This window comes from Falco cherrug, chromosome 19 (assembly GCF_023634085.1).
Source record: "Falco cherrug isolate bFalChe1 chromosome 19, bFalChe1.pri, whole genome shotgun sequence".
Classification (NCBI taxonomy): domain Eukaryota; kingdom Metazoa; phylum Chordata; class Aves; order Falconiformes; family Falconidae; genus Falco; species Falco cherrug.
In genome coordinates this window covers 114,648-142,316 of record NC_073715.1, presented here as the reverse complement: position 1 = coordinate 142,316, position 27,669 = coordinate 114,648, and the positions used below count along the sequence as shown (strand labels likewise).

The following is a 27,669-nucleotide window of genomic DNA, read 5'->3' as shown; positions in this document are numbered from 1 at the left end:
GGGGGGGGAACGTGGGGGGACCCCGAGTAACGCAGCGGGGGAGGGGGCACAAGGAGACCCTGCAGTGACATGGGGGGCACAAGGAGACCCTGCAGCGACACGGCGCAGGGGCCCAGGGCGACCCTACCGTGACGCGGGGGTCGGGGTCGCCGCTGCCATGGCGACGGCGGGGAGGGGGCGGCGCTGTCGCGCGGTGTCGCGCAGCGGCCGCTGCCGTAAAGCGGCGGCGCGGCGCCGTAAAGCGTCCCGCGGAGGCGGTGCACTAAGATGGCGGCGACTGGGCCCGGAGCCGGCGGCGGAGGAGCAGCCGGCGGCCGCGGGGCCCGCGCCTGAGCGACGGCCGGGAGCTGCCGGGAGTCGGGTCGGTGCGAGGCCTCCCCTCCCTCCCCCTCCCCGCCCTGACCGGCGGTTCTAGCTCCCCGACCCGGCGGCCCTCCCCTCCCCCAACAGCCGGGCGGCGGGGCCGGGGGCGGGGCCCACTCGGGGCCGGGCTGGGCCGGGCCGACTCCTCCGGGGGGGGCCCAGCCTGGGGCCTCCTGTCGCCCCCGCCCGTGTACCAGGCCTTTGGGAACGGCTGGGGGAGCCTTGATACCCCCGTGGGGTCATCGGGTACCGGAGGGTCCCTGCGCCTTTGGGGGGGGCGCTGTGGGGGGGTCCCAGCTGTGCCCAGAGGGTCGCTGTGCCTTTGAGGAGGGTGTTCCTGCTGCTCCCAGCACTGTCCCTGCGGCCCCTGTGGGGACATTGTGCTTTAGGGAGGGGCTGGGGGTCACTTCTGCACCCGGGGCTGGTCTTTGTCACCTCCATGGTGTCATCGTGTCTTTGGGGGGGATGCTGAGGGTACCCCTGCCATCCCCAGGGCCATCGCCTGCCATCCGCAAGGTGTTGCCCTGCTTTGGGGGGCTACTGAGGGTCCCTGCCTGTCCCCTGGGCTCCTTCCCTGTGGTGTCACGGTGCCTTGAGGAGGTACTGAGGGTCCCTGCCAGCCCTAGAGCTAGTCCCACTGCCTTACTCACAGGGGGAAGCTCAGCTGAGGGTCCCTTCTGCCCCTTCCAGGTCTAAACCTCCTTGTCCTTGGGCATTCCTCACGCTCTGCCTTCCAGGACAGTCCCGGGGAGGGGGGGATCCCTGCCAGACCCTGTGCTGCCGGGCTTTAACCTGTTGTTTCTGTCAGCTGCCAGTGAACTTCCAGCCCCGGCCTCAGCGCTCGCTGCCCACGTCACCACTGCTGCACAGGTGAGTGGCACACCCCAGGTCCGGTGACACTTGCCTCATGTCCGTCCATCCTGTGTGCTGCAGAGGTGGAGGTTAGGGCTTCATCTACCTTGGTCTCTGTTGTGACGCCAAATTATTTATGTTGGTGGCGTGGTCTTGGCCTGCTCCAGCTGCTCCCCGCTTTGCGCCTGTAGGATTTCTCCTGCTGGCTGGCTTTCCTCAGCCTCAGGACCGCTGCACTTCCCTGAGGAGCTGGGAGCCTTGTCCTCCCTGGTGCTGGATAGGGAAGGGGCGGTGCTGTGTATCGAGGCGGCCAGTGCTTGTTAGCCACAGTTAATTAGGCCCTGCCCATCCTGGGAGCAGGTTCATTCCATCCCCCATGGCTGTGCTGTGGGATGGTTGGGAAAAGCAGCAGGGAGGTGGGTGCCACATCCCCAGAAGAGCTATTGCTGTGCCCAGGATGCTCAGAGATGGGGATTGCAGACCTCCATGTAGTTGCAAATGGGAAGCTGCTTAATCAGCATCATCACTAGGACCTGCTGGGCTCCTGGGTAGGTTTGTAATTAACCGAGGCTCTCTCAGATGTGACGTGCTGATGGGTGTCTGCCCACATCTCGGCAAACCAGCGGCGCCCGGCTGGCCTCTGCCCTGTGAGGGGCATTCATGGTGGAAACCCACTCGTCACAGGAGGTTTAACCAGAGGTTTAAAAATCCCCAACACCATCTCAGGGGGAAGGAGGGCTCCTCTGCAGCGTACAAACGAGGTTGCCGCTGTCCAGATCTGATGAGAAAACTTTCCTTAAATAGCAGAGGCTCAGCCAAGTGCAGCACAACAAGTGTGCGGGAGGGACCTGGTGTAAACACAGACACGAGGCCACGCCGTAGTGTCCTGCAAACTCTCAGTGTGCCAGGGCATTGGAAACCAAGGTGAGGGGCTCTCAGTGGCTTGAAAACGCCCTATGCTTGCTTCTGGCCCATTGCTTCTCTGCTTTACGTAGCCTGAACATGGCCCAGTTGCCCAAGTGCCTGTGGAGCCTGCCTGTTCGGGGGTTTATGTAGCTGTGTAAATATTTTAATGACGAATTGTTCACGGACAATGCAGCTATGAGCGCTACGATTCCAGCTGTAAAGTAGCTGGGCTCACGATGCCACGGCACATGGATGAGTCCTGTGGATGCTGTGGAGAGGCACTAAGTGCCAGGGTGTGTGGATGGCAGATCTTGGGCGGCAGGAAGGGGCTGGAGCTGGCTGCCACGTGTAGCATGGCCTGTGCCCTGCCAGCTCGTGGTGGTACAGATTGGGTAGTAGCTTGGGATGGAAAGGACCATCTTCTGGAGTTGCTGACTGGTATTGTGCCAGTTTGGGGGCTTTGAGCCTGGTGAGGCAGCAGGAAGGCACAGCAGTGTGAGCCTGGCATGCTGTGGCAGCACCCACAGCTCAATCCTGGTGGCTGTGGAGGCAGCTGAGAGGCTGTGGCACGTGGAGGGATATTTTTAGGGCCCTTGCAAGGGTGCTGAAGAGTTAGGCTTTGAGCATGTGAAGCTGGGAGTGCTGATCCTGTCCAGATGTTGACTTCAGGGAACTGCAAAACCCATGTTTGCTCCATGCAGTGCCCTGGAGCTGTGCTGGGTTCGCTGGCTCTGGCTGTGTGCCCTAAGGCATTGCTGCCTTGGCAGGGAGACCCAGCATGGCTCGGTGACAGGCTCAAATCTCTGTGCAAGGGCTTGGGGCTCTCTGAAAGGCTGACCACATCCCAGCTCCCTCTGGTCCGCACCGAGCGGTGTCTCACTGCTTCCCTCAGCCAGCGCTCCTTGATTTGGGGAGGTGGAAGCGATACCTTTGGTGCCGTCCGTGTTTCCAGCCGCTGGTAACTCGAATGCGGGGATCCCCGTGCCCGCTCGATGCTGGCTGGTCCCTGCTCGAGCCCTCAAAGGTGGACAGCGTGCCGTGCCGTGCCATGGGGCTGCTGGTCGATGCACGCTTTATTCTCCCTGCCACATGAACGGCTTCCGTGCCTGCCTGCAGAGCTGGTGGGTGGCTGGGGAGGCTGATGCAGAGCTGCTGGAGCCAAGTGCCCGGCCTGGCTATGCATCGGTGCCAGGCAGCCAGCACAGCCTGGTGTCATGCTCCTGGGCATAGAAGATGGCTGGGGATCCCAGTGTCCCCCATGACGTCCGTGGCAGTAGCAGAGGCCACATCTGTCCCTGCCATGAGCTCTGCCGAGGCAGCTGTGGGCTTTTTTTTTTTTCCTCAATTTGCCTAATTTTTAACAAGGTTACGGTCCTCCAGTGTGGGTGGATGAGGCATGAAGTCAGGCTAATTATTCGGTAATGGATTCCTTTCCTCTGAAAGAGTGTTTCTTGTTCTTCACCTTCATGAAAAGGCTGCGGTGAAAGGGTGTTAATGACAATCTGAATAGGTAATTTGGCAGAGGAAAATAACTACAGAAGAACAAAGTCCAGACCCAGTTCCTTTTGTACGTGCAAAGGCTCTCCCAGCCCCTTGGATTAATAATGCCTTCGAAGGCATGATAACTGGTGACAATCAACCTGTTGAGGGACTTCTCGATCTCCCAATGTCTTGAGTGGCGAGGAGTTAAGCTGTAGCGGAGCTCTGCGGTGTTTTGAGCCTGTTCCTTAGTTATCTGGCAGGACAGGTGCCATAGGAGGGACAGAGTTGCCTTGCTGCTTAGAGCAGTAAATTAAAACTAGTCCTGCCCGCAGCCCCCAGGGACAGACCTGAGCGGGCGTGGGGCGCTGTCGGTGGCGTCACGACTCGGTGGCTGAGCGAGCATGAGTCGCCCCTGCCACGGTGGCGAGTAAGTAATCTGTAATCCCCTCGCAGGGCTGAGCCGTGGCGCTTTGTGGGAGCTGAACACCCGCTCTCCTCCCTGCCGCTCCGCTGCCATGAAGCTTTCATGTGCTGAGGGATGGGCTCAGCACCGTGTCTGGCCACTGGCACAGAGGAGAGGTCTGGCACGTGGAGGGCTGAGGCTCTGGGGGCAGCTCTCATCTCCCGCTTTGCTTTTCAGCCCTTTCCTCCCCCCTCTCCACACTATCAGTGGGTCTAACGTGATGCTCTGCTGGGGGATCACTAAAACTGAAGCTGCAGAAAACACTTTTATCTTTTTCTTCTGCGCTACTACTCGTGTTATTGAGCAAGTGGCTGCCGTTGGCTGAAGCTCGATGGTGTTTTCAGTTGCATAAACTTTGTTTCCTTATAAACGCTCCTACGCTGTAAGAGCTTTTCTCACGCTCCAGCCGGAGCCAGCCCGGCTGCCCAGGCCTTCCTCTGGCAGCCCTGCAGTGCCTTCAGGCGGTGGCGGCGGCCCCTGCTCCGCCGTCGCCCTGCAGCCGTACTTGTGGGTCGGCAGCTTCAGCGAGCCTGGCTTGCCTCCGAAATCACCCCTTTCTTAGAGGGGAGCCCTGCCCAGGCTCGGACTGGCAGTGACAGACCCAGCCTGCGCAGAGCCTTTCACCTTCTTCGGCTCTTTGGGGCTCTGCTGGTGTTAATTCCCCATCTAACGAGGATTAGTCTCCAGAGTGTTTGCCATAATCGGAGTTAATGATATGCTGGCTTCGGCTTTTCCTTGCATGTCGATGGGGAACTTTTAGCAGACTCGCTGACACTGGTTAAGAGCAAACAACTAAACCAAGTATGAAAAAGTCTGACTAAAAATAGAAGGAAAGTAGAGAACGAGCAAAGCACAAATAACTTTTTTTTCCCCTCCACCTTGGCAAAACCTCTGCTGCTCGTGACTTGGCGTGTTTTCTTCCCGTGTCTTGGTGTCACCCAGCAAGGCAGCTTTGTCGGCAGGTGGGCGATGGGTACCATGGTCCTGGGGGGGGTTGCAGCCCCCAGGCACAGAGGCAGCTCTGTTTTTGCAGCCACAGCCCTGTGGAAGCTGGGGCCGCTTTGGACATTATCCCTGGGTGCAGCGGGGCCGTCACTGCTCCTGCAGCCTGTGCCGCCTCTCCCTGCAGCAGATGGTTCTCCAAAGCAAGGCCTGGAAAATGCCCGGGAGCCAAAAACGTGCTGGCCTGTGGTTTTCCATGCACTTGTGAGGAATTGGTGAACCTCTTCTGGAGCAACTGGAAATGCTGGGAAGCTCCTGGCCTCATTGCGTGGCTTTGCTCTTGCCTGCTCCCCTGGAGCAGCAGGGTCGTTGGGGGTCCCAAAGGCCAAAGCTTGCTCTTGGGGGATGCCAGCTGGGCTGGCCAGTCCTCCAGGGCTGCTGTCCTGTCCGTGGTGTGAAGGAAAACAGCCCCTCTGCAAATCTGGCAGGATTTTGCGTGTGGGAAGGTGTTGAAAAATCTGTTGCTGGGGTTAAAAAAACCTCTTGAGCAGTTTTTAACTGGCTGTCTACAGGTGCCAAAAAGTTTCTCGATACTGTGACTTGCTGCCTCCCCAGCCACCTTTCCTTGTCTGCCTGTGATCCGAGCCCCGCTCCTGTCTCCCTGCCTGCCATGAGCCAGGGCCATGTGTTGTGCAGCTGCCTTGCCATAGCGATCGCTGGAGCCTGTGCTGCCTCCTCCCACTCAGCCTGGCTGGGATTGCGAGCGGGAAGCACCTGTTTTAATGGCGAGAGGTGAAGCGGGGGCCGGGTGCAGGCGGTGGGGGCCGGCAGCCATCCCGCAGGCGGGAGGACGGACAGCGTGATGTGTTGCTGATCTGCTTCCCTGCTAAGTCAACAACGTCTGAGCAAATTAGAAACTGGAGAGGAGTTCAGGCGATGGCAGCAAGTGGCCTCGTTACCCAGCTGTGGGTGCCGTGGTGGAGACCGAGGGACGTTACCGTTCGCTCTGCCCTCAGCAATAGCTGATGAGCTTTTGGTGCCATGCATCGACTGTGGTCACTGAGCCGTAGCTGTGTGCGCGCCGCTTCCTCTGCTGATTGATTGCGCTTTCCCGTGGAGAGCAGTGCTCTCCAGACCAACCCGTGATGCCGTGGGGGTGTGTGTGGCTCCACCAACATGGGGACAGGCCAGCATGTCCCTGTCTCAGCAGACTGGCTGTGGCAGGGATGCTCCAGCTTCTGCTCTCTCCTTCTCTCACATGCAGGGTGAGCACTCTGGAAAACGTGATGTCAGACAAAGGAAGCAGCATGGATGGAAAGACAGACATAGTGAATGGTAAGGGTACTGGTGGGGACCAGTCTCCCTGCGCCTGGGGTCTCCTGCTGGAGAGGCTCACGGCGTTGTCTGCGCTACGCAGGCAGCTTGTCCAGCAGCCCAGAGGAGATGTCAGCTGAGGAGGGCCGAGAAACCTCCTCTGGCATCGAGGTGGAGGCGTCTGACCTCAGCCTGAGCCTCACGGGAGATGATGTGGGGCCCAACCGCACCAGCACGGAGAGTCGGGACACTGACACAGAGAGCTCGGGAGAAGAGAAGGACTCGGACAGCATGGACGACACGGGCCACTACTCCATAAATGAGGAGAACCGTGCCCTCGACCGGTCACACTCGGAGGAGGAAGAGGAGGATGATGAAGAGGAGGAGCAGCGGTCCCACCGCCGTGCCCAGCGCAAGCGTGCCAACCACGACCAAGACTCCTCTGATGACGAGCAGGCCCTGGAGGACTGGGTGTCCTCGGAGACTACGGCGCTGCCCCAGCCCCGCTGGCAGGCGGTCCATGCCCTCCGGGAAAGGGAGCTGGGCTCCAGTGCCCGCTTTGTCTACGACGCCTGCGGGGCCAGGGTCTTTGTGCAACGCTTCCGCCTCCAGCATGGCCTGGAGGGCCACACGGGCTGCGTCAACACCCTGCACTTTAACCAGCGCGGCACGTGGCTGGCCAGCGGCAGCGATGACCTCAAAGTGGTGGTGTGGGACTGGGTCAGGAGGCAGCCAGTGCTGGAGTTCGAGAGCGGCCACAAAAGCAATGTCTTCCAGGTGAGGAGGGTGTGGGGAGATCCTGGCAGGTGACTCTTGTCATGCTCTGGTCTTTCTGGGCTGGGGGTGATAGAAGAGCCTCTGTGGTGGGCAGGTACCTGCTGCAGAAGCACGTCATTTCAGCCAGAAGATGCTGTGCGGGGCAGGAGAAAAGTGTTGTGAAAGCTAAGCGCTGTGGTTGGAGTCCAGCCACTGTGTGGTGGTAGCTAACCGCTGGAACCCACCGGTGCACCCTCAGATCTTGTGGAGCCCTGGCTGGGGACTGCACGGTGAGATGCCCCCGTGCCCTGCGGAGCTTCTCCTTGCTGCTCCTCCGAGCCCGCTGAACATGGGCTCAGCGGAGGCTGTGCCATGGCAGGCAGCCCGGCACATGAGCAACGGCTCCGCCACAGCCAGAGGGGCCTGGAGGGCTGGTCTGTTTGCCAACATGGCACAGCCTGCACTTGGAGGGATGCTGGCACCACCAGCACCTCCACTGGGTCCCAGCTCTCTGTGCTTACCAAAAGGGCCCGGATGGTTGCTTGGAGAGCTCGGCCCATTGAGCTGGGGCTTTGCAGTCGCTGCCTGCAGATCTGAGCATGTGGGGCTCGTTGGGGTCTGACAGGGGTGCTGCCTTGACTTCTCTCCCGTTCCCATCCATGTGTACGCAAGCCCCTGCCCTGGCACTGAAAGTTGCCCCTCTGCTTGCTCTCTTCCAGGCCAAGTTCCTCCCCAACAGTGGCGACTCCACTCTGGCTATGTGTGCTCGGGACGGCCAGGTCCGGGTGGCCGAGCTCTCCGCCACTCAGTGCTGCAAAAACACCAAGCGTGTGGCACAGCACAAAGGAGCGTCGCACAAGGTGAGCCCAGACCAGCCTGCGGAGGGGGTGGGCAGCAGCTGGGGACCCCCGAAATGCCCAAGAGCTGTCCTGGCTCACCGGCTGCCAGAAATAGTGAAGGCAGAGCCACTGCTGTGGAGGGACTGATTCTTATATGCTTTAAAATCGCTGTGACCTCTAAGGGTGATGAGGAGGGTCTCTGCCTTGCGAAGCAGTGATGTGAGCACGCGGCTGCAGGGTGTAGAGGGCTTGGTGCTGCATCAGCTCCTGTCAACAGCCAACGGTTTACTGGGAGAAAGGGGTCTGGCCACTTTGTTGGGTGAAAAGGGAACCAATGCCTGAGTATTTATCTTCCAGCTGGCCCTAGAACCGGATTCTCCGTGCACTTTCCTATCAGCAGGTGAAGATGCTGTAGTCTTCACCATTGATCTGAGACAAGACCGGCCCGCCTCGTGAGTATTTCTCTACCTGCTCCTGTTGCCAGAACCAGGGAAGCTCTGGAGGGAGATCCGGGGTCTCGAGGGGGCTCCCCTGCAAGCACACGGTGCTCGGCTGTGTAGGGCTGAGGGTCCTGCTTGTGCTGCTGCATTTTTATGACAGCACATGCCTGTTCAGTTGGCATAAAGTGGGAAAAACAGATGGGTTTTGGCTTTCAAGCAGTGTTGTCTTCCCTGAGGTGCAGGGTGGGACCAGAGAGCTTTTTGGTGGCTGGTCCCGGGATGGCTGTTTTGCATGAGGGCACGGGTATGAACCCTGCTAATTAGACAAGTGCATTTGAACCCTTGTCCCCCCGCCCCAGATGGGGCCCTGTTCTAATAGGAAACGGAAATAATACCTGTGCGGCGGGTGTGCCAGCCTGACCGGCACCTGCTTACCCATCCCGGGGGCAGTGCCGAGGGTCCTGCGCTCCTTCTGCGCAGTGAAGTGGCTGATTAGTCACGGCACTGAAATCTCTCCACGCTGGCAGCAGCTCGGAGCTCGCCGTTGGCCCGACTCACTCATTGCATGAGTGCTATTGCAGTTAATTGAAAAACAATAATTAGCAAGCAGCCGGGTGGTGCGTGCCGGATCTTAACCCGTATCGCTGAGAGATCTGTCGTTTCTGACAAGCTTCCAAAATAAATCCATGGCAGGTGTTCAAACAGACGCCTGGTTTTGGTATCGTGGTACTTTTCCAATATAGCGGCATATTATTTTGAAGATGATCCTGCTTAAGACTGAGGGCTTTGGCACTCGTCGCCCAGTGGTTTGATTTTATTTGTACATGCGAGTGCTTTTGTCTACAGCCTTAAACCCATCTGTTTCATAACCAGGACAAAAACTGTCGGGCTGTTTCAAAACAGCCGCATTTAATCCTCGTCCCCGCTTCCCCCGCCGTTTGCTGGGTCCATTTGGAGAGGAGTCTGTTGGTCAGTGGGCTGGCGTGGGTCTGTTCCCCCTCTTTCTTCGTGAGGATCCACGCTGCTGTTTCGGTTTGATGCTCGCAGGGAATTGTCACCCTGTGAGTGTGAAACCGCTCTGGAGGCAGGGTTTGCAGGCAGACTGTAGGCAGCTCCCATCTTTCATTAAGCCGAACGGTATAATTAGAAGAAAGACAAGCTTTTGAGCTGGCTGTTCCTTCGTGAGGATGCTGCCTCAGTTTGTATTCGCGTCTGCAAAGCCGAATATTGAGCTCCTGGGGGAGGGGGGGATGGTGTGTGTGTCAGATTTCGTTAAATCTGGGCCTTATTACATGGGGAAGAATAACGGCAAAGCATTTCTGCTCTGGAGTTAATCTGATTCTGCCTTTGCCGCTGCCTGTCCGGCACCTTCGGGCTCGGGTTCAGGCCCTGAAACCCTTCAGACGTTTTGGAGGAAAATGCCAGGGAATGATTTCACTCTGCCGTTTGAGTCGCAGACGGAACATGTGCTCGCTTCAGCTGGGAGGCTGAAATGGTTGGGTGGTGGGTTTTTTTGTTGTTAGTGTGTTGTGGTTGGTTTTTTTTTTTTTTTTCTGGGAGTGAGTAAGAGACTCGCGCAGCTCCTGCTTTTCCCATCTGGACCCTGTTTTGAATTGGAGGTGGATTTTTTTATTTTTTTTATTATTATTCCTCATCTCTTAAAGGAAACTGGTTGTGACAAAGGAAAAGGAGAAGAAAGTGGGTCTGTATACCATCTATGTGAACCCAGCCAACACCTACCAGTTTGCTGTGGGAGGCAGAGATCAGTTTGTCCGGTGAGTCTGTGCTGGGGGCCCAGATTGAGCCCCCAGAGTGGAACTGAACATCCCTGTGGGGGTTCAGTTGCTCCCCCCATGAGCTTTGAAATCTGATTTTCCCTGCAGAAATGCATGTGGCTTCAATCATTAATGTCTCCAAAGCCTGTTCTCCCATAACGGCAGGAACGCAAGGGGGATTAATAGAGGAGGATTTGGGTCCTTTGAGGTTTATCCCTGGGATCCACTGTCCAGCCTGCCCCAAAGCTGGGAGATCCTTCTCTCAGGAATTAGCAGTGCTCTTAACAAGCTTCTGATAAACCTCCTCTCAGCTCCCCACCGGCGGGCAGTCCCCAGTGGGCACTGGAGATGAGATTAAGACTCGGGATGGTCTTGGTTTTGGCAGGACTGAGCTCTTTAAGTGACAAATGCAAGCCACCCTGGCCTTCAAAATGTTCAGGGCAGCCCCTGGCGTGGGACCGGACTGTGTCCGTGTGTCTGGCCTCTCGGCTTCCTGCGTCAGTGCAGAGCTGCGCCGTAGCCGGTGGATTTTAAGGTGCAAATCGTGTGGCATCTCTTTTGGGCAGAGGCAAACTGTGCATGCACCAGGCCTGCCCACTTTCCAGCTCCCTGAGAGTGAGCAGAGCCACGGCATCGCTTGGCTCCCTGGGGATGCGTAGGGGCCGCTCCTGGGGAGCGGGAGGGATGCTGCAGCTCCACTGCGGGATCACTTGTGCGGCATTGGCGCCCCAGAGAGCCAACCATGCAGGTGTCTGGCGGGCGTGCAGGCAGCAGCTCCTGGGGTGCCAGGCGTGGAAACACTTAACACATGGGCTCGCAGACTGCTCAGACAGCAGCGCCAGTGTCTCGCTAGTTTGGTAGCTTTCAGAAGAGCCCAGGATCGTTGCTTGAAACAGCCTCCCCCCCTTCCCACATGCTGCTGCTCGCTCTGCCCTCTGCCCCTATCCAAGTGCCTCCTCTCTCCTTGGCTTCCCTAGCACTGGGCAGCTCCTGGTGGGCTCGCGCATCGGGGAGGCTGGGGGAGGCTGGGGACCCTGAGGAGCCCAAGCCAGCCAAGGGACAGGCATGGTGGCAGTCGCGCCCTCCTCGCAGAGCAGTCTGCAGGCTGACAGAGCCCCGAATGCAGGTCGCAGGCTTTGCCATTGTCACGCGCCACTGAGCAACGCCTCCAACATGATAAGAGGTGACATTAAGCTGCTTTGGCCGAGACTTCTGCCAGTCCGGGCTGCTCACAGCTCTGCAGATCCCTTGGCGAGGAACAGAGCCTTCGGCCCGCGTCAGGGCGGGTCACTGTTTCGGAGCGTAGCTGGGGAGAGCTGCCGCTCCGCCGCTCTCCTACCCTGACCCGCAGAGGCGGGCAGCGCTGGCCCTCCACGCCTGTCGGCTCAGCATCCCTCGTGTCTCGAGCGAGTGCCAAATGCCTGCCATCCTTCCCCCAGGATTTACGACCAGCGGAAAATAGATGAGAATGAGAACAACGGTGTACTAAAGAAGTTCTGTCCTCACCACTTGGTAAGCGGCTCAATTTTGTGGCGTACCAGTGTGATGGGCAGCACTGGGGGTCCCTTCCCCGTGAGGACGTGGTGTGGGAGAGGTGGTGGGTGGGCGGACCGGCAGAGGACATCCCATGGTGGCCGTCTGCTCTTGGCCACCTGCGTGGGTGGCAGCTCTGCCGCAGCGCTGCGACTCGCATGCCCTGTGTGCCGGCACTGAGCAAAGCTGAGCCTGGTGCGGGCAGGGTGGGTAAACTGAGGGAGGGGGGAACTGTGCCTGCTGCTGGGTGAGTGACAGGCAGCCGGGTCTCCTGCTGGCAGCGGCGCTGCCTGTGCCAGCCTCGCCAGTGGGACCGGTCTTCGCCCCGGGCTGGTGCCAGCGGTGCTTGTTTCATTTTGGAGTGAGAGAGCCTGGGATGGGGCCTGGGCCGGCCTCTCCACCCGGATCCGCAGAGCACTCCCCTGGGAGCCCCAAGTAGGAGCAGCCGAGAAGCGCTCGCTGGCCAAGCCTCTCGCAGGCTTCCTGCCTGGAAAACAGCTCCAGTGGGTGAACAAACTGCCTGGGCTTTGGTTTTTTTTTTTGTCTTGACCCAAGTCCTCCGCTGTCCGTAAAGTCCCATCTTGGCGTAGGAAGAGGCAGCGATGTTACGCTCTGACTTTACAGCCCTTGCAGAACAGTCACTTGCGCGCCGAGCTCTCCGGGCGGGCACGTGGCTGGCGTAGGTGTGGGAGGAGGTGGGAGCAGAGCTGTCTGTGCTTCCCCTAGGTGAACAGTGAGTCCAAAGCCAACATCACTTGTCTCGTCTACAGCCACGACGGCTCGGGTGAGTGACCATCCTGCGGGCTGGGGGCCGTACAGGCACTGCGGCATCCCGCGCCTGCCGGGAACCCGCAGAGGTGATGGGCAAGTCACGGGTGTCCGGGACTGCAGCACGGTGGGACGGAGTGCCCGGGGGGGGCTTGCAGCACAATTGCCTCTGTGTACCCCCTGCTAATGCCCGTCTCTTCCATCCTACCCCAGAGCTGTTGGCCAGCTACAACGATGAAGATATCTATCTCTTCAACTCCTCTCACAGTGACGGAGCGGAGTACATCAAGAGATACAAGGGACATCGCAATAATGCCACTGGTAAGGACCAGCTGGGATGGGTGCTGGAGCAGATCACCCCACAGCAGGGGGTTCGGAGGCTCTCCCCAAGTCTCTGTCGAGCTCCTGCTGCCACCATGTCCCCTTTGCCAGCAGCGAGGAGGGCTGAGCTCGCTGCCTGCACCCTGGGGGGCCGTGGAGCGTGGCTTCCCCTCATTGCACCTGCGACCAGGCTTCAGGGCCGTCAGGAGGTGGGGGGCCGTCCCCAGAGCAACCCGGAAGAATAACTGCCTGCTTTTAGCTTGTTTCTGCTGCTCCCAGTTCTTCATCTTCCTCTCAAAGACCCTTAACACAAACTCTCGGGCTTGCAAAGAATGAGCTATTATGTGTCTGGGGACGGAAGAGATCCACACCGGTAACCCTGGAAACTCGCTGGCTGCCAGGCAGGAAGTGAATTCATGGCAGGGAGCGCTGCCCGGCTCCTGACAGCCTCGGGCTGCTTGTTTCTCTCCTTTCAGTGAAAGGCGTCAATTTTTATGGCCCGAAAAGCGAGTTTGTGGTGAGCGGCAGCGATTGCGGCCACATCTTCCTGTGGGAGAAATCGTCCTGCCAGATCGTGCAGTTCATGGAGGGTGACAAGGGAGGAGTGGTGAGTCCCTGTGGCCGTGCTGCCCCGCTCCTCTGCCCCGTGGGCCGGCAGGATCTGTCCCCACCAGCTCAAGCCAATCCCACGTGCCTGCACAAATTTGCCACCGTTTTTGTGCATTTTTTACTATGAGCCAAGCAGGGTCCCTGCGGGCACCCCATGGCCCACGTGTGGGGTTCTCTGTGCTGCTCCTGCCCAGGGGGTGGCAGCGGGGATGTCGGGCTGAGGCAAGGCGGCCAGGGCCACGCACCTCAGCGGTCTCCTGGCGTGCAGAATCCCACGGGGGTTTCACCTGGCTGCCCACGGGGTGCTTGTCACCGAAGGAGGGGTGGGGACATGGGAGCTGCTGCTGACCGGGATGGGGCAGCCCCCTACCCTTCCCCCTGTCGGCATGGGTCGGTGGGGAGAGCTGTGTGTTCGCGGGCCGGTTCCAGGCCCCGTTCCCTGCTGGGCGTGCAGCTGCATCCTCACCCAGCGCGTCCAGGAAAGGGACGCGGCTGCCGTGGGGCCAGCCCTGCGCTGGATTTCCCAGGCTCCAGCCGACAGCGGTCAGGTCCCGAGCGGCTGCCGGCGCTGGCAGGGGATGCGTGCCTGGTTTTGGCTCGGAGCCGGCAGACGCTCGGTCTCACGTGCCGCCCCGGCAAGTGGGTACCTGTCCCCCGTGGGTGCAGGGCTGGGAGGGATGGGACATGCCAGTGGCTCCTGGGTCGGGGACAGGTTTCGGGTGGGTGTCGAGGGGATGGCAGGTGCCTCGCTGGCGTGGGGATGGGTGGCAGAGTCGTGCCCGCTGCTCCCTCCCGCTGCCGGCCGAGCCGGTCCCCGCTGTGCCACTCCTCCACTGGCCCCACAGTCGCCTTTTGTCCGGGTGGCCGTGGCCCTGTGCCAGCTCCTGGCGGCTGCTGGCACCGCCACCCCCCAGTCAGCAGAGCCGGTGTGGGGCCAGATCCAGCCCCAGGACCTCCCTGAAAGCTGAAGCCAGGCTTCAGTGCCCTGGGGTGGATGTGGCCCCTTCCCGCTTGGGTTTGCTGCTAGGGCTGGGGTTCCCCACTTGCGCTGCACGCATTGCCTCTCAGGGACACCCTGCGTTTTGGGGTTTGCTTGTGGGAGGTGGCATGTCCCCCTTTCCCAGAGCATGGTGATGCTGGAGAGGAGGCAGCCCCTCTCCCTGCTGGAGTGTCCCACAGGGAGACCCTGACCTGAGGCCAGGGTGATGGGCTGGAGGGTCACCAGAAGGCTTGTGGGTGCCAGGGTTGGTCCCAGTGCCCTGTTCAGGGTGACACCCCCCACCTTGTTACCCCCAGGTGAACTGCCTGGAGCCCCATCCCCACCTCCCCGTCTTGGCCACCAGTGGCCTCGACCACGATGTCAAGATTTGGGCACCCACAGCGGAGAATCCCACCGAGCTGGCTGGCCTCAAGGAGGTGAGATCCAGAGAGCGAGGTGGGGGGCAGTTAGGGGGCTGCAAGCCTCGGCCCCCTGGCCCCCCAGCCACCTGACCCCCCTGCATCCACTGGCCCCAGGTGATCAAGAAGAACAAACTGGAGCGGGACGAGGACAGCCTCCACCACACCGACATGTTCGACAGCCACATGCTCTGGTTCCTCATGCACCACCTGCGACAGAGACGCCACCACCGGGTAGGTGCTGGGGTCCCCTCCACATGTGTGATACGTCCCCCCGCTTTTCCTGCTGCTCCCCCAACCCCTTCACCGCATTTCTCTGCCTCCCCCACCTCCCCGGCAGCGCCGAAGAGAGCCAGGAGCGCCGGACGGTGACTCGGACGAGTCTCCCAGCTCCTCTGACACCTCGGACGATGAGGAAGAAGGGCCGGACCGGGTGCAGTGCATGCCGTCGTGAGCCCCCCTCGCTGGGGTAGGGGGGCTCTGGGCACGCATCATCCCTACTAACACTTTGAGCTTTGTATTGACTTGTTAAGGACCCCTCCCTCCCCACTTCCCTCCCTCCTCATCCTTGCAGCCCCCCCCAGCCCACTGGAGGTGGCACAGCCATGGCCCAGGGGTCCCTCCCCTCCCCAGGACACATGCAGAGATGGGGCTGCCGGGGGAATTTTGTACTAACGTGACCCCCTGGTCCCCTCTCCTGCTCTTCTAGGGAGGGACCTGGCCCCCCACCTCCTCCCCTGTGCCAGCCCTCGTGCTCTTCAGGGCTCCCCCTTCCCCGGGGGCTCCGGCCCCCCCGGGGGGCATGTGTCCCCCACTCCCCCCCCCACCCCGGGGGTGTTTGCAGAGAGATGCTTGTCTAGTTTGTACATATCAGTGATTTGCACTTGGTTTGGCCCTTCTCCGCCCCCGCCTCCCCCGGCCCTCCCGGGGCAGCGGCCGGAGCCCCCAGGAGCCGGGAAGGTCCTTTAATTTTCTGTTACTTTTAAGGAGATCTCTTCTGGGGGGGAGCAGCGGTGAGGGCTCCCCCATCACTGTTAGAGGCCTAATTTTGTATGTATTAAAACCAAATCGAACTTGGATGTTATCAAGTTAAAATTATTGTAAAAGTTTGAATATATATTATATATAAATGCAATAAAAACCAACAGACAGAGGCGGAGGGCTGCGTGTCCCCTTCCCCATGTCCCCAGCTCCAGGGCCAGTGTGTCCCCAAGCCCTGCCCCCCTGCCCCCCTTCTGGAGGGCTGTATTTTCTCCCTTTCTGCCGCGTTTTCACCAAAACGCCCCCCTCCTCACAGAGCCACGCAACCCTCCAGAGCAGCTTTCATCTCCATCTGTTTATGAGAGATCTGTACACAGTCAGCACGGTCGGGGGAGATGGGGGGGGGAGAGGGAGCGGGGGGGCCCCCCCTGGGGCTGGGGGACAACACTGTGTCACCCGTCCCCATTCCCCCCCTCTCAAGAGCTCACTGGAGGGGGGGGGTGTGTCCCAAACAGTCATTTTTCAACAAAAAACACAGGGTTTTTTTTTTTGGGGGGGGGGGGGAAATGAATGTGGTCCCAGGCCTGGAGACAATAAAAGGCGGGGGGGGGAGGGGACACACACACAAGAGCCGGTGGCTGCACACAGGCGCTCTGCGGGTTTTAGCTTTTATTAAATAAAATATATTAACATATACTCTCTCCAGTGCCCCCCCTCGCTAGCCCCTTCCCCCCCCCCCCCAGTTAGTAGCTAGAGCTGAACCCCAAAGACATCCCTACCCGCTCCACACACACACTAAATGGGGGCTGTGCTGTTTTCCCAGTCCAGTACACCCTCCCTCCCAGTGTGGCACTGGGGGAGGCTGGAAGGATACACCCACCCCCCCCCCCCAAATCAGTCTGGCTGGTTTTGGGGGACTGTCAGTTCTGCCCCCGCCAACTAAAGTGGGGGATTTGGGGGGGAGCAGCCCTTTCAAGAGAAATTTCCCCAATACCTGGGGAGTTCGGGGGTCCCCCCCTTGAGCATCACCACCTTGCACAGAGGCTCCCACTGCCTTGCCCCCCAACCATGTCACCTCCTTATCCCCCTACCCACCGCAGCCCCTGGGAGGGGGACACTGCAGATGTGCCCCCACCCTCCACGGGGGCTGAGGTCTGACAAACTCACACCATCTTCCAGCCTGTCTGGGGGGGGTGGTCAGCAAAGACACCCCCCCCTGCTCAGCCCTGCTGCTCGCTTCCCTCCTGACGTGCCTGTCCTTCATCCCTGCACCCCCCTGCGCCGCTCACTTGGGTCCCTGTCCCCAGCCCTGTCCCCCCCCAGCACTGAGGTGGGGGGTGGTCCCGGTGCCTGTCACCTTCCCAGCCACAAATTGAACTGGTGTGGGGAGATAGTGGTCCCCTGTTCCTGCTGTCCCCCCTCCCAGTGAGGGCTTGTGGGGGGTCCCTGGGAATAGCAAAGCGCCCCCCCTGCCCCAAACACACGCACACTCACACGTGCACACACACGCACACGCAGAGCCGCCCCAGCCCCCAGCCCCAGCCTCGGGGGGGGGGGGCATTAAGACTTGTTAGTGACCATGCTGGCCCCCCCCCACCTGCCCGCGCCCCAGGGGCCGGAGAGGTGGCAGGGGGACGGGGGACGGGGATGGGGGGACACAGCCTTCCTCCTCCTCCTCCTCACCCCTCCTCAGGCTTTCTTGGGTGGGGGGGCCAATTTGATGATCTCCTCTTCTGAGGGCTGCCGGATGATGTCTGCCAAGACACGGGGCGGGGGTCAGTGGGGCGGGGGTCAGCGGGGCCTCTCCCTGTGTCCCCTCCCCCAGCCAGAGGGACACTGGCCCTGCCCCGGGGTGGGGGGTGCTCACCCTTGTACTTCTTGGCGCTGGGGATGCGGGTGAGCTTGGTGTCCACCTCGTCCTCCTCGGAGATCTTGAGGACCTGGGTGCGGTACTGCACCACCATGGTCAGCAGGTCGGGCGGCGCGAGATCTCAAAGATGTGCTCGATGTAGGACAGGTTGTCTGCGGGGACGGGGACACGTGCTGGACCCGAGGACGGGGGTGGGGGCACAGGGACTGGGAGAGACCAGGACAGAGGGTGGGAGTGGGGGGACAGGGATGACAATCCCTGGGGACAGGAAGAGGGGACAAAGGACAGGAACAAGCGCTGGGATGGAAACTGGGGCACATGAGAGGAACCAGGGTGGGGACCAAGGCAGGGGACAGGGACCAGGAGCCAGGCCAGCAGCAGGTGACAGAGATGAGGAGTGGGGACAGGGACCCGGGATGGGGACAGGGAGGGGGACCAGGGCAAGCAGTGTAAGGGACTGGTGATGGGGACCAGGATGGGGAAGAGGGGAGGGCCAGGGCTGGGGAGGTCACGGACTGGGATGGGGACCAGGACAGGGGACAGGGACCCAGGGCACAGGGATGGTGTCCTCCACCCCAGGGGACAGGTGACAGAGCCAGAGACCAGAAGAGGGGACAGGGACGGCAACAGGGATCAGGATGGGGACCGCACCAGGGGACAGACCAGGATCAGGCCAGCGGCCGGGGCTGGGGGACCAGGGGAGGGCCAGGGACAAGGATGGGGGGGTGCAGGGCACCTGGGGGGCGTCTCACCTCTGTCCTGTTTGCTGTGCTTCTCAAGGAAGGCGAACCAGTGGTGGCTGGTGGCGATGGCCTCGCTCTCCTCACTGGGGATGTCCTCCTTGCAGGCTGACTTCAGCTGCTCCAGGTCCTCGGCCGTGATGTTCTGGGCCAGCTCCTCCAGCAAGCTGCGGTACTCGGCCATGGCTGGGCACCACCCGTGTCACGAGCTGCCCAGCCTCAGCCGCTGCCCCCCCCCCCCCCCCCCCCCCCCCCCCCCCCCCCAGGCGCCAGCCGGGCTCCGCTGGCCCGTGACTCATGTGACGCTCACGGGATGTGACAGGGACTGGGGACGGCGGGACCTGCCGGGCGCTGGTGGCGGCTGCTCTGCTGCATGTGGCCCCCCCCTGAGGGTGGGGGCCTCGCACAAACACCCTGGCCTTGCACAGCCTTCCCCCCCCCGGCACTGCACAGCGCTGCTGGCACACGCAGCCTGGCTTGGCAGTGCCCCCCCTCTCACATGCACCCTGCCCTGGCACTGACCCCCCCCCGCACAGTCTGACCCCCTTGGCCCAGCACAGCCCCCCCTCGCACACAACCTTGCAGTGGCACCCTGGGGTGGGGGTCCCCCAGCTCCGGGTGGGGAAGGGAGGGGTGGGGGGTCACGCCCTGTCCCCCATCTCCTGTTGCTCCTCAGTTACCATGGTGACCGCTGCCACCCCAGGGATGCAGCTGCTGGGGCGATCACAGCATCCAGCTGCCCCACATCCCTCCCTGGTGGCAGCACCCATGGGTGCTGGGGGGGTCGGAGCTGGGCACCCCACACGGGGCCACACAGGCACGGGGGCGGGGGGGACACACAGACACGCCGCCACCCACCAGGCTGCTCACCCCCGGCACGTGCACACATGCGCACCCTGCACACACACACACCCCCACGCACGCTCGTAAACACACACCCCCCCCACGCAGACACCTGCCCACGCAGGCGCCCACCCCCACCCTGCACCCGCACCCACACGTGCGCCCACATCCACACACGGTCACACACTCACACGCGCACACACAGAGTCACACTCACACGCTCCCGCGTGCCCCCCCACGGCGCACACGCGTGTCCCAGCCCCGTCCGGCCCCTTTAAGGCAGCCGATGACTCAGCCCTTGGCCCGGACGCCTGGGTCCTTCCGGGCAGGGGGGCGGGGGGGGGGGGGGGGGGGGATGGGGGCAGGGACCCCCCCAACCCCCGCCGTGGCCCTCTGCCCGTTCCCAGCCCCGGACTCCTGGGTCCCCCAACGCCCCCCGGAGGCGGATGACCAGGACCCACCCCGACCCCCCTCATTCACGCTTCCCATGCAAAGCGCCTCATGAATATGCACGAGGGGCGTGGCCCCACGGGGCCCATTCACAAGAGCAGGCGGGGGGCGCTGGGGGGGGCGCGTAATCCCGCCGCGGGGGGGACCAGGACAGGGGCGGGGGGGGCAGGACACGGGTGGGTCTGTTCCTTCCCGCCTTTGTCTCCCCCGCTCCGGCCAGGTGCGGGGTGGGGGGGGGGGGGGGGGGCAGCGGGGGGGCTCCTCCGATCACTGCCCCCCCACCGTGATTTTGGTGGTGGGTGGTGATCTCGGGACAGGAAGAAGGGACCCCCCCGCCCCGCCCCCCGCAGCCCGGGGCACAAGGGGCCTCTGTGGCGCGGGGAGCCGCGCAGCCGCCCCCGGCCCCCCCCCGGGAAACCGAGTCACGACCCTGGCCCCAACGGACACGGAGCGGCCCCGCGGACACCGCCCCGTCGGCACCCCACTGCTGCGTGGGACCCCCCCCCGTGCCCAGAGGCACCATCCTGCGGCGTGGGCAGCAGCAGCATCCCGCCCGGGGTGACCACCCTGTCCCGGGGGGGCCACCCGTGTGCCGGGGGGGCCTTCCCTGCCCACGGCCGGAGCAGCATCCCCGGGGCCGCGCATCCCACATCTGGGGCACATCTGGGTGCGTGTCTACCGCCCCTCCCGCGCCAAAGGCTCCCCACGCGGGGCCGTGCGGCAGCTCCGTGGGCCGAATGCGGTGGGGGTGGGGGACGATGAGTCGTGGCCCCCCCTCCCCAGCCCTCCCCATCCCGGGGCCGCGGGGCGGAAGAGGCGGCTCCGTCGCCGCCACGGCCCAGTTTGGCCCCAGTTTCGGCCCAGTGGGGCCCAGCCTGGCCCCGGGGCGCGTGACCACCCTCACGCGCCCCTTCCCACTCGTGTCCCTGTGGGATCCGGCCACGCGCGCGCACACACCCCTCCCCAGGGCACCCACCCGCGGGGGGGAGGGGGGGGCGGACGACACCCTGTCCCGGGAAATGGGTGGCATCGCGGTGCTCCGCTGGTACTGGGCGGCACTAGGAGCACTGGGCGGCACCGTGAGGACGCGGCACGGGTGGGGGGACCCCGTGCCCCATGGGGACCCGGTGGCAGCCACGGGGGACACGGCGGGTCTCGGGTGGGGATGGGGGACCCGCTGGCACCGCGGGGAGCGGGTGGGGAAGGGGCACCGGGACCGGGTGGGGACCGGGACCGGGTGGAAACGCGTGGACCGGCGGGCCCAGCCTCCCCCTCCTCCGCGGGTCACGGGTTCGGGCCCCCCCAGGAGAGCGAAAGGGGAAGTGGAAGGGGCGGGCGGCACCGGGGGGGGGGGGAGGGGGCGGCACCGGTCGGGTTTTGGGGGGTGGTGGTCGTGGCACCGCCGGTAACACCGGGACCGTTAACCCCTTCCTGGCCGCGGCGGGATGTGCCGGAGGAGGGGCATCATAGGCAGAGGCCTCTACCGGAGGGGGGGGGGAGGGGGTGTATTACCGGGGGGGATGTATTTAGGACCGGGGAGGGATCTACCACCGCGGCCCCCTGCCCGGCTGAAGGAACCGACCACCGGCACCGGATGGAGGCGGCCGCCTCCATCCGGTGCCAGTGCCGGTGCCGGTGGTCGGTCGGGGCTCCGTTCCCCGCGCAGCCCCACACTTACCGGCCGGCGGGGCGGTGCCGGTGGCGGTGGCTGTGCCGGTGCGACCGCTCGGTGTCTCGGCGCTGCCGCTCTGAGCAGCGGGGCGGGGCGTGTGGCGGGGGGCGGGACTTAGCGGGGCGGGGGGGCGGGGCGGGGCCGGGGCGGGAGGCTCCGCCCTGCGAGGACCGTGGGTGGGCGAGGGCCGGCGCGGACACCCGTGGGGGGCACCCACGCACCGTCCCGGAGGGCGGGGTCCCCTGTGTCCCCCCCCCGTCTCTTTGGGGTCCCCCCCAGGGACACCTGGCCGCCGCCCCAGGGAAGAGCCGCGGTGGGGGGGGCACCCACGAGTGTCCAAGTCCTCCGTGTGTGTCACTGTCCCCTCCCAGGAAGCTCCGGGGAAATTCCCCTCCGGCGCGTGGCACAGGATCTCACACGGGGATCTTGCATGGGGATCTTGCATGGGGGAATCTTGCACGGGGATCTCACATGGGGGATCTCACATGGGGGATCTGGCACGGGTGATCTCTCCAGCACAGAGCGCACAGGGATCTCACGGTGGAGATCAGACACGGGGGATCTCCTAGGGGAGCTCATGTGGGACGGGGCTTGCATCATGGGGAGGGGTCTCGAGCTGGGGAGATCCTGCACAGGGCTTTCCACAGGGGAGATTCAAACCGGGAGATTCCCCAGATCTCACATGGGGGGTTTCCCGGGGGGGGGGGGGGGGGGGGGCGCTTTTAGGCATTGATCCCTCCAGATGCTTCATGGCGGATTGTGTACGGGGAGGGTGACAAGAGCAAATCTTGCATGAGGGATCTCACACGGGGATCTTGCCTGTGCCTGGAGCATCTCCAGCCTCCCTGTGTCGTCCCCCCCAGTGACACAGCCTGGCTCTCCGGGGACTTTAATGGCTTGCACAGGGATGGGACTGGAGTGGAGGCCCAGCACCAGGCCTAGTCGTCGTCGTCATCGTCATCATCGTCCTCGTCATTGTCGTCATTGTCGTCCTCAGTGTTGATCTCTCCTGCCAGCACGTCCTCGATCCACTCCTCCAGCTCCTCCATGCCGGGCAGGTCGTCCTCGTCCACCATCTCCAGCCACACGCTGTCAGCCTAGGGACACCGGCATGGGGGCTGGGGGACAGGCTGAGGGGGGCACCTGCCTGGGAGGGGGCAGGGGACTCCCGGCCCTGAGGTGTGGGACCCCCAGGGGACCAGACAGGCTGGGACCCCTCCTCCCAGGGGCTGCTGTTGAGGCCCACCCGTGTGATGAGCCCATCGGTACTCAGCCCCCGTGGGGGGCTCCGGGGGGGACACTCACGTCAGTAACGTTGACCACCCCAATCTGGGGCCTGGACAGGTCGATGTTGAAGGTTTTCTCCCAGTAAGGGATGAGCTGGTGGGGGGGAACATGGGTCAGCGCTCCCAGGCCCACCCAACAGTGACAGGGGCGTCGTGGTGGGGTGTGTGCCCCCCGGGGGGGGGGGGGGGGCAGCGGTACCAGTGGGAAATCCTCCGGGTCGATCCAGAGGATGCTGAGGTCAGGGTTCTCCGTGTTGTCTCGGGCCACATCCTTCAGGATCTCCAGGAACTCAAACCCATCTGGGCAGGATGGGGCAGGGTGAGGCGTGCTGGGACCCCCCGTGGACCCCCTGACACACCCCCAGCTCTGCTGGCCCCCTCCCTCACCCGGATCATCCTCCTCTGCGAAGGCCACAATGTGGATCCCATCCATGTCATCCTCCTTGGGGGACACAGATCGGTGTCACCAGTGGGGGGGGGGGTGGGACCCCAGGGTGGGGGGCTCCCTGAGGGGTGGTCGAGGCAATGTGGGGGGCAGAACCCCTCTGTGCCTCTTCCCATGCACTCACCCAGGTCTCATACATGCTCTTGGGTTTGAGTTTGCGCAGAGTGGCCCTGTGAGATGGGGGGTCGTGGTGAAGGGCATCCCCAGACCCACCTCCCCAGAGCTGGCCACCCCCCCACACACACCCCCCCACCCTCCCCGAGCTCTGCTGTGCGGCTGGGGGGGGCTGCTCAGACAGGGGTGCAGCACCTGGAGGCAGAACAGGGGGGGCTGGCCCTGGGTGGGTGGGCACAGGGCCGGGGCTGAGTTCCCCCCCCCGACACTGCTGGCACGTCGGGGGGGCTGTGGAGGGTGCCCCCATCTCCCAGGGATTGAGGCCGCGGCGGGGGGGGCAGGTTGATCCGGGGGGGGGGATTAAGGCTGCGGGAACATCCCGGCAGAGCCAAGTCCTTAACCCTGCCCTGCCCACCCCCATGGGACCCCCGGCCCCCGGGGGACTATGGCTGCCCCACAGCCCACCGGCAACACCCCTAGGGGCAGGCACCCCCAACCAACCCCCCCGGCTGCTGGGGCCTTGTAAACTCGTGTCACCCCAGGGGCCACCGCCAGCAAAGTGGTGTTGGGGAAGGGGGGCTGCCAGGGCAAGGGGAGGGCATAGGGGGGAGTGGGGGGCCGCCCTGCACCCCGGGAATCCCCCATCCCTGAGGCTGCGGCTGACCTGGCAGTCACCTCCCCATGGCAACTCGTTACCATGGCAACCACCTCCCCTGGCAACCACCCCCCCCCCCGGCAACCACCTTGCCATGGCAGCCGCTTCCCCATGGCAACGGTCTCCTGTGGCAAGTATCCCCCCTTGTCAGCCATCTGCCCATGGCAACCACTTCCCCATGGCAACCAGCTCCCATGGCAACCAGCTCCTCATGGCAACCAGCTCCCATGACAACCGTGTCCCCATGGCAACCACCTCCCATGGCAACCACGTCCCCATGGCAACCAGCTCCCCCCAGCCCCCCAGCATCCCCCGCTGGGGAAACCGAGGCAGGGCAGGGGGTGCTGGGCCCCCCACCGCTTGTGCTCCTCCACGAATGCCACGATCTCCTCCTTGCTGTTGGGCCGCTCGGGGATGGTCAGTGGCTCCTCCATGAAGGCTCGTAGAAGTCGATCTCGTTCAGCTTCAGGGTCAGCTTCTTGGCGACCTGGGGTGAGGCTGGGGTCCCTGAGCCACCCATGGGTGCTGGCACCAGGTGACCCCACACCCCTGGGACCCTCGCCCCTACCTTGCTGTCGAAGGTGGCGAAGAAGGAGATGTAGGGGTGAAACTCCTCTGCCGCCTCCTCGAAAGCCTTGAAGTCTGGGGGAGCAGGGATGGGTCCTGGCACCGGCATCAGGTACCGACACCGGGTACTGGGCCCATGCCAGCACCAGCACCCCCAGCCCAGCTCCATCCAGTGGCTCCGGCTCCAGAAGGAACCAGCAAATCCCAAACATGTCCAGAGTCAGTCCCTGGTGCCCTCGTAGAGGGATGGACAGAGGGATGCAGGGAATGACAGATGGACAAAAAGATGGACAGAGGGATGCAGGGACGGAGGGATGGAGGGATGGAAAGACGGAGGGATGGAGGGATGCAGGGACAGAGGGATGCAAGGATGGAAAGACGGAGGGATGGAGGGATGCAGGGAGGGATGGACAGAAGGAAGGACAGAGGGATGCAGGGACGGAGGGACTGAGAGATGGAAGAAGGGAAGGATGGAGGGAGGGATAAGTAAATGGGTGGTTAGAAGAATGCGTTGGGGACTGGGGACTGGGGCTGTGGCTGGGGTGCCAGGGAAAACAGGAAGGATGGGGGGGGGGGGGGGGGGGGCACGGGAGAAATACAGAGGGGCTGCCCCAGCCCCACATACGCTCTGAGTCCTCGTTCTTGAAGTAGCCGATGAGTTTGGGGTCATCCTCAATGTTCTCAAAGGCCTGGAGCTCGTGGTCGCCCTCAATGAACTCCACCGGGTCCTCCAGCACCTGGGGGAGTAGGGGGGCAGCACCGGGGTCCCCAGGGACCCCCCTTGTTCAGAGACAGCTGGGGTGGGGGGGACAGGACACCCAGGTCCTTCCCTAGCCATGCAAAGGGAGGGTTGGGGGCCCAGATGCCTGGGTTCCCTCCTGAGATATCACGGTGGGGTGGGGGGTGGGGGGTGGGTGTGCACAGTGGTTGGAGATGGGGATTCCTGAGCAGGGGGAGGGAGCTCTTACATCCAGCAGGAACTCCACCAGTGTGTCCGCCGCCAGCTCCCCATCATACTCGATCACCTCGTCTTCCTTGAACACGTAGATGCTGTCCTCCTCCGTCAGGCCTGGGGGGGAATGGGGGGGCTCAGCTTGTGCCAGATTTGGGGGTCCTGGTGGAACCCTGTGCCTGACTGGGAGCAGCTGGGGGGGTCCCATGCCTGGTTTCGGGTTCCTGGGGCTCCTGTGGCTGGCTGGAGACACAGGGGGGTCCCTGTCTCAGGCTGGGGGATACAGGGGTCCCCGTGCCAGGTGGGGGGGTCCAGGGGTGTCCTTGTGCCTCATTGTGGGGGATTCAGGGGGGACCTGTGCCAGGCAGGGGGATCAGGGGGGCTGTCACTGTGCCTGAGGGGTCTCAGTGAGGGGGGGGCGGGGCGGGGAGGTCAGCCTTACCCAGCTTTTTGGCCACAGCTGCATCCTTCTCAGAGTCGACGAGGCCAAAGCCCACCCCCTTGTCCTCCAGCACCTGGGCTGCCAGCTGGGGGGGACACTGTGCTGTGGGCACCCTGCCACCAGCCCTGTGCTGTCCCCCCCCAGCCAAGGGTTCCCCAAGGTCCCCAGCATGGCTTTGCCCGCCCCCCCTCCATCCATTCCCCCCACGGTGCCCACTCATGGAGGCAGGTGTCCCCCTGCCCTGCAGCCGGGTCCCCACAGCCGGTTACACTGGCAGCAGGCTGGGCTCTATTTTGGGGGGGGGGGGGGGGGGGGGGCAGGAGCTGCTTCCCCACAGCCCAAGTGCAGAGAGGGCAAAGATAAGTGGGGGTGCCCCAAGCCCTGTTACGCCCAGCCCCTGTCTCCTCCCAGTGAGGCTGTCCTGCCCTCCACAGTGGCCCCAGTGCCACACAGGTGCTGGTGCCCCAGTGCCAGTGCCTGTCTTTCCAGTGTCCCCCAGTCCCCACCAGTGTCCTCAGCACTGCTGTCTGTGGCACCACTGTCCCCTGATCCCACTGGTGTCCCCTGCTCCCCACCAGTACCCCCAGTGCCATGTAGGTGATGGCGCCCCAATGCCAGTGCCTGCCCCACCATCATTCCCTGGTCCCCACCAGTGTCCCCAGTGCCACATAGGTGATGGCGCCCCAATGCCAGTGCCTGTCCCACCATCATGCCCTGGTCCCCACCAGTGTCCCCACTGCCATATGGGTGTAGTTGCCCATCCCACCAGCATCTCCTGGTCCATGCAGTGTCCCCAGCGCCACGCAGGGTCCCCCTGCCGCCCCCCGTGCCCCGTGCCCACCTCCAGGATGAGCTCCTCCATCTCGCGGTGGCGCTGGGCGGCCCGGCCACCCTGCCCGGGGCCATGGTGGAACAGGGCCAGCACCGGGAACCGCTTCAGCATCGCCTTGTAGTTCTTCAGGGTGACGGGCAACACCCGGTCCAGGCCGTCGTAGGTGGGGAAGTCCAGACCCTCCCCGGCCCCCCCCGGCCCCCCAGCCCCCAGCACCAGCAGCACCAGCACCCACCCCCAGGCCCCCATGGGGTCACCAGGCAGAGCCACGGATGGGGACGAACACACGGACGAGGCTGTGAGTGGGTGGACGGGACCCACGGACAGACACGGACCTGCAGGGCGGGATGGACAGACAGACCGACGGGGATGGGACTCACGGATGATGGACACACAGGCAGGGAGCGGACAGACAGCACCAGGGGACGGACGGACGGACGGACGGCCAGCCCCTGGGATGGACAGCGGCCGGAGGGGGAGAGCCAGATGACGCTTCCCGTCTGGATGGGGGACGGACAGATGGACAGACAGAGCCTGGCTGGCACCAGCTGCCCCTGGACACACAGCCCCTGCCCGGACCCGGGGAGGACGGACTGACACGGCCCCCGGGGGGGGGAACACATGGACAGACACGGCCCCTTCCAACCCTGCCAGGAGGGGACAGACAGACACAGCCAGGGACACACAGACACGGCCCCCTCCCAGCCCCAAAGTGGCCGAAGGCACAAAGAGGGGACAGAAGGGCCCTGACCACCCCTGCACCCCCCCCATTCCATCCCCCTCTCCCCGGCAGAGGGGGGCTCAGCCCCATTCCCCACCCCCCCCGCCAGCCCCCGCTCCAGCTCTATATTAAGCAAGGAAAGAGGAGCCGGCAGGGCAGGGGGGGGCCAGGAGCTAAAAATAAGGAGCCGAGGCTGGGGTCACCAGCGCTGGGCCCCGGGGACACCACAGGGATGGGGGGCCTGGGGGGGTCAGTCCCCAGTGGGTGCTGGGGGCCCCCGGGTGGCCAGTTCTCACACCAGCCTTGGGGTCCCCATCTCCCCGAGACCCCCAGCTGGG

The 27,669-nt window shown here is 63.4% G+C and overlaps 3 protein-coding genes across 7 annotated transcripts; 1 reads left to right on the top strand and 2 right to left on the bottom strand.

The window, feature by feature from the left end:
- Window positions 1-211: 211 nt before the first annotated feature.
- On the top strand, window positions 212-15,915 carry DCAF8 (DDB1 and CUL4 associated factor 8). 5 transcript variants are annotated; one of them, XM_055696513.1, is made up of 15 exons: window positions 212-361; window positions 1,172-1,233; window positions 2,020-2,139; window positions 6,273-6,343; window positions 6,426-7,099; window positions 7,798-7,938; window positions 8,275-8,369; window positions 10,022-10,132; window positions 11,572-11,644; window positions 12,392-12,449; window positions 12,647-12,754; window positions 13,231-13,361; window positions 14,660-14,779; window positions 14,879-14,995; window positions 15,102-15,915. In XM_055696513.1, the coding sequence occupies exons 4-15, from the start codon at window positions 6,295-6,297 to the stop codon at window positions 15,213-15,215; spliced, it is 1,791 nt and encodes a 596-aa protein (XP_055552488.1). In that variant the 5' UTR covers window positions 212-361; window positions 1,172-1,233; window positions 2,020-2,139; window positions 6,273-6,294; the 3' UTR covers window positions 15,216-15,915. The 5 variants fall into 5 exon arrangements, with proteins under 5 accessions (XP_055552488.1, XP_055552489.1, XP_055552492.1 ...); XM_055696518.1 differs by having other exon boundaries at window positions 305-365; XM_055696514.1 differs by lacking the exon at window positions 2,020-2,139.
- A 1,388-nt stretch (window positions 15,916-17,303) lies between these two features.
- PEA15 (proliferation and apoptosis adaptor protein 15) lies at window positions 17,304-21,443 on the bottom strand. Its single transcript, XM_055696526.1, is given in 5 exon segments — window positions 17,304-17,496; window positions 17,610-17,723; window positions 17,726-17,764; window positions 18,365-18,538; window positions 21,324-21,443. Coding segments are annotated over 4 exon segments (390 nt in total). The 5' UTR covers window positions 18,537-18,538; window positions 21,324-21,443; the 3' UTR covers window positions 17,304-17,431.
- Window positions 21,444-22,119: 676 nt separating this feature from the next.
- On the bottom strand, window positions 22,120-26,859 carry CASQ1 (calsequestrin 1). Its single transcript, XM_055697200.1, is given in 12 exon segments — window positions 22,120-22,414; window positions 22,623-22,697; window positions 22,803-22,903; window positions 22,991-23,045; window positions 23,173-23,218; window positions 24,175-24,256; window positions 24,259-24,304; window positions 24,386-24,459; window positions 25,010-25,121; window positions 25,353-25,453; window positions 25,779-25,863; window positions 26,620-26,859. Coding segments are annotated over 12 exon segments (1,176 nt in total). The 3' UTR covers window positions 22,120-22,255.
- Window positions 26,860-27,669: the final 810 nt, after the last annotated feature.

Coding starts and splice junctions, on each gene's coding strand:
- DCAF8 (XM_055696514.1), top strand. CDS start 6,295: ATGTCAGACAAAGGAAGCAGCATGGATGGAAAGACAGACATAGTGAAT. Junction 8,370..10,021: donor AGACAAGACCGGCCCGCCTC/GTGAGTATTTCT, acceptor CATCTCTTAAAG/GAAACTGGTTGTGACAAAGG. Junction 11,645..12,391: donor AGTTCTGTCCTCACCACTTG/GTAAGCGGCTCA, acceptor TGCTTCCCCTAG/GTGAACAGTGAGTCCAAAGC.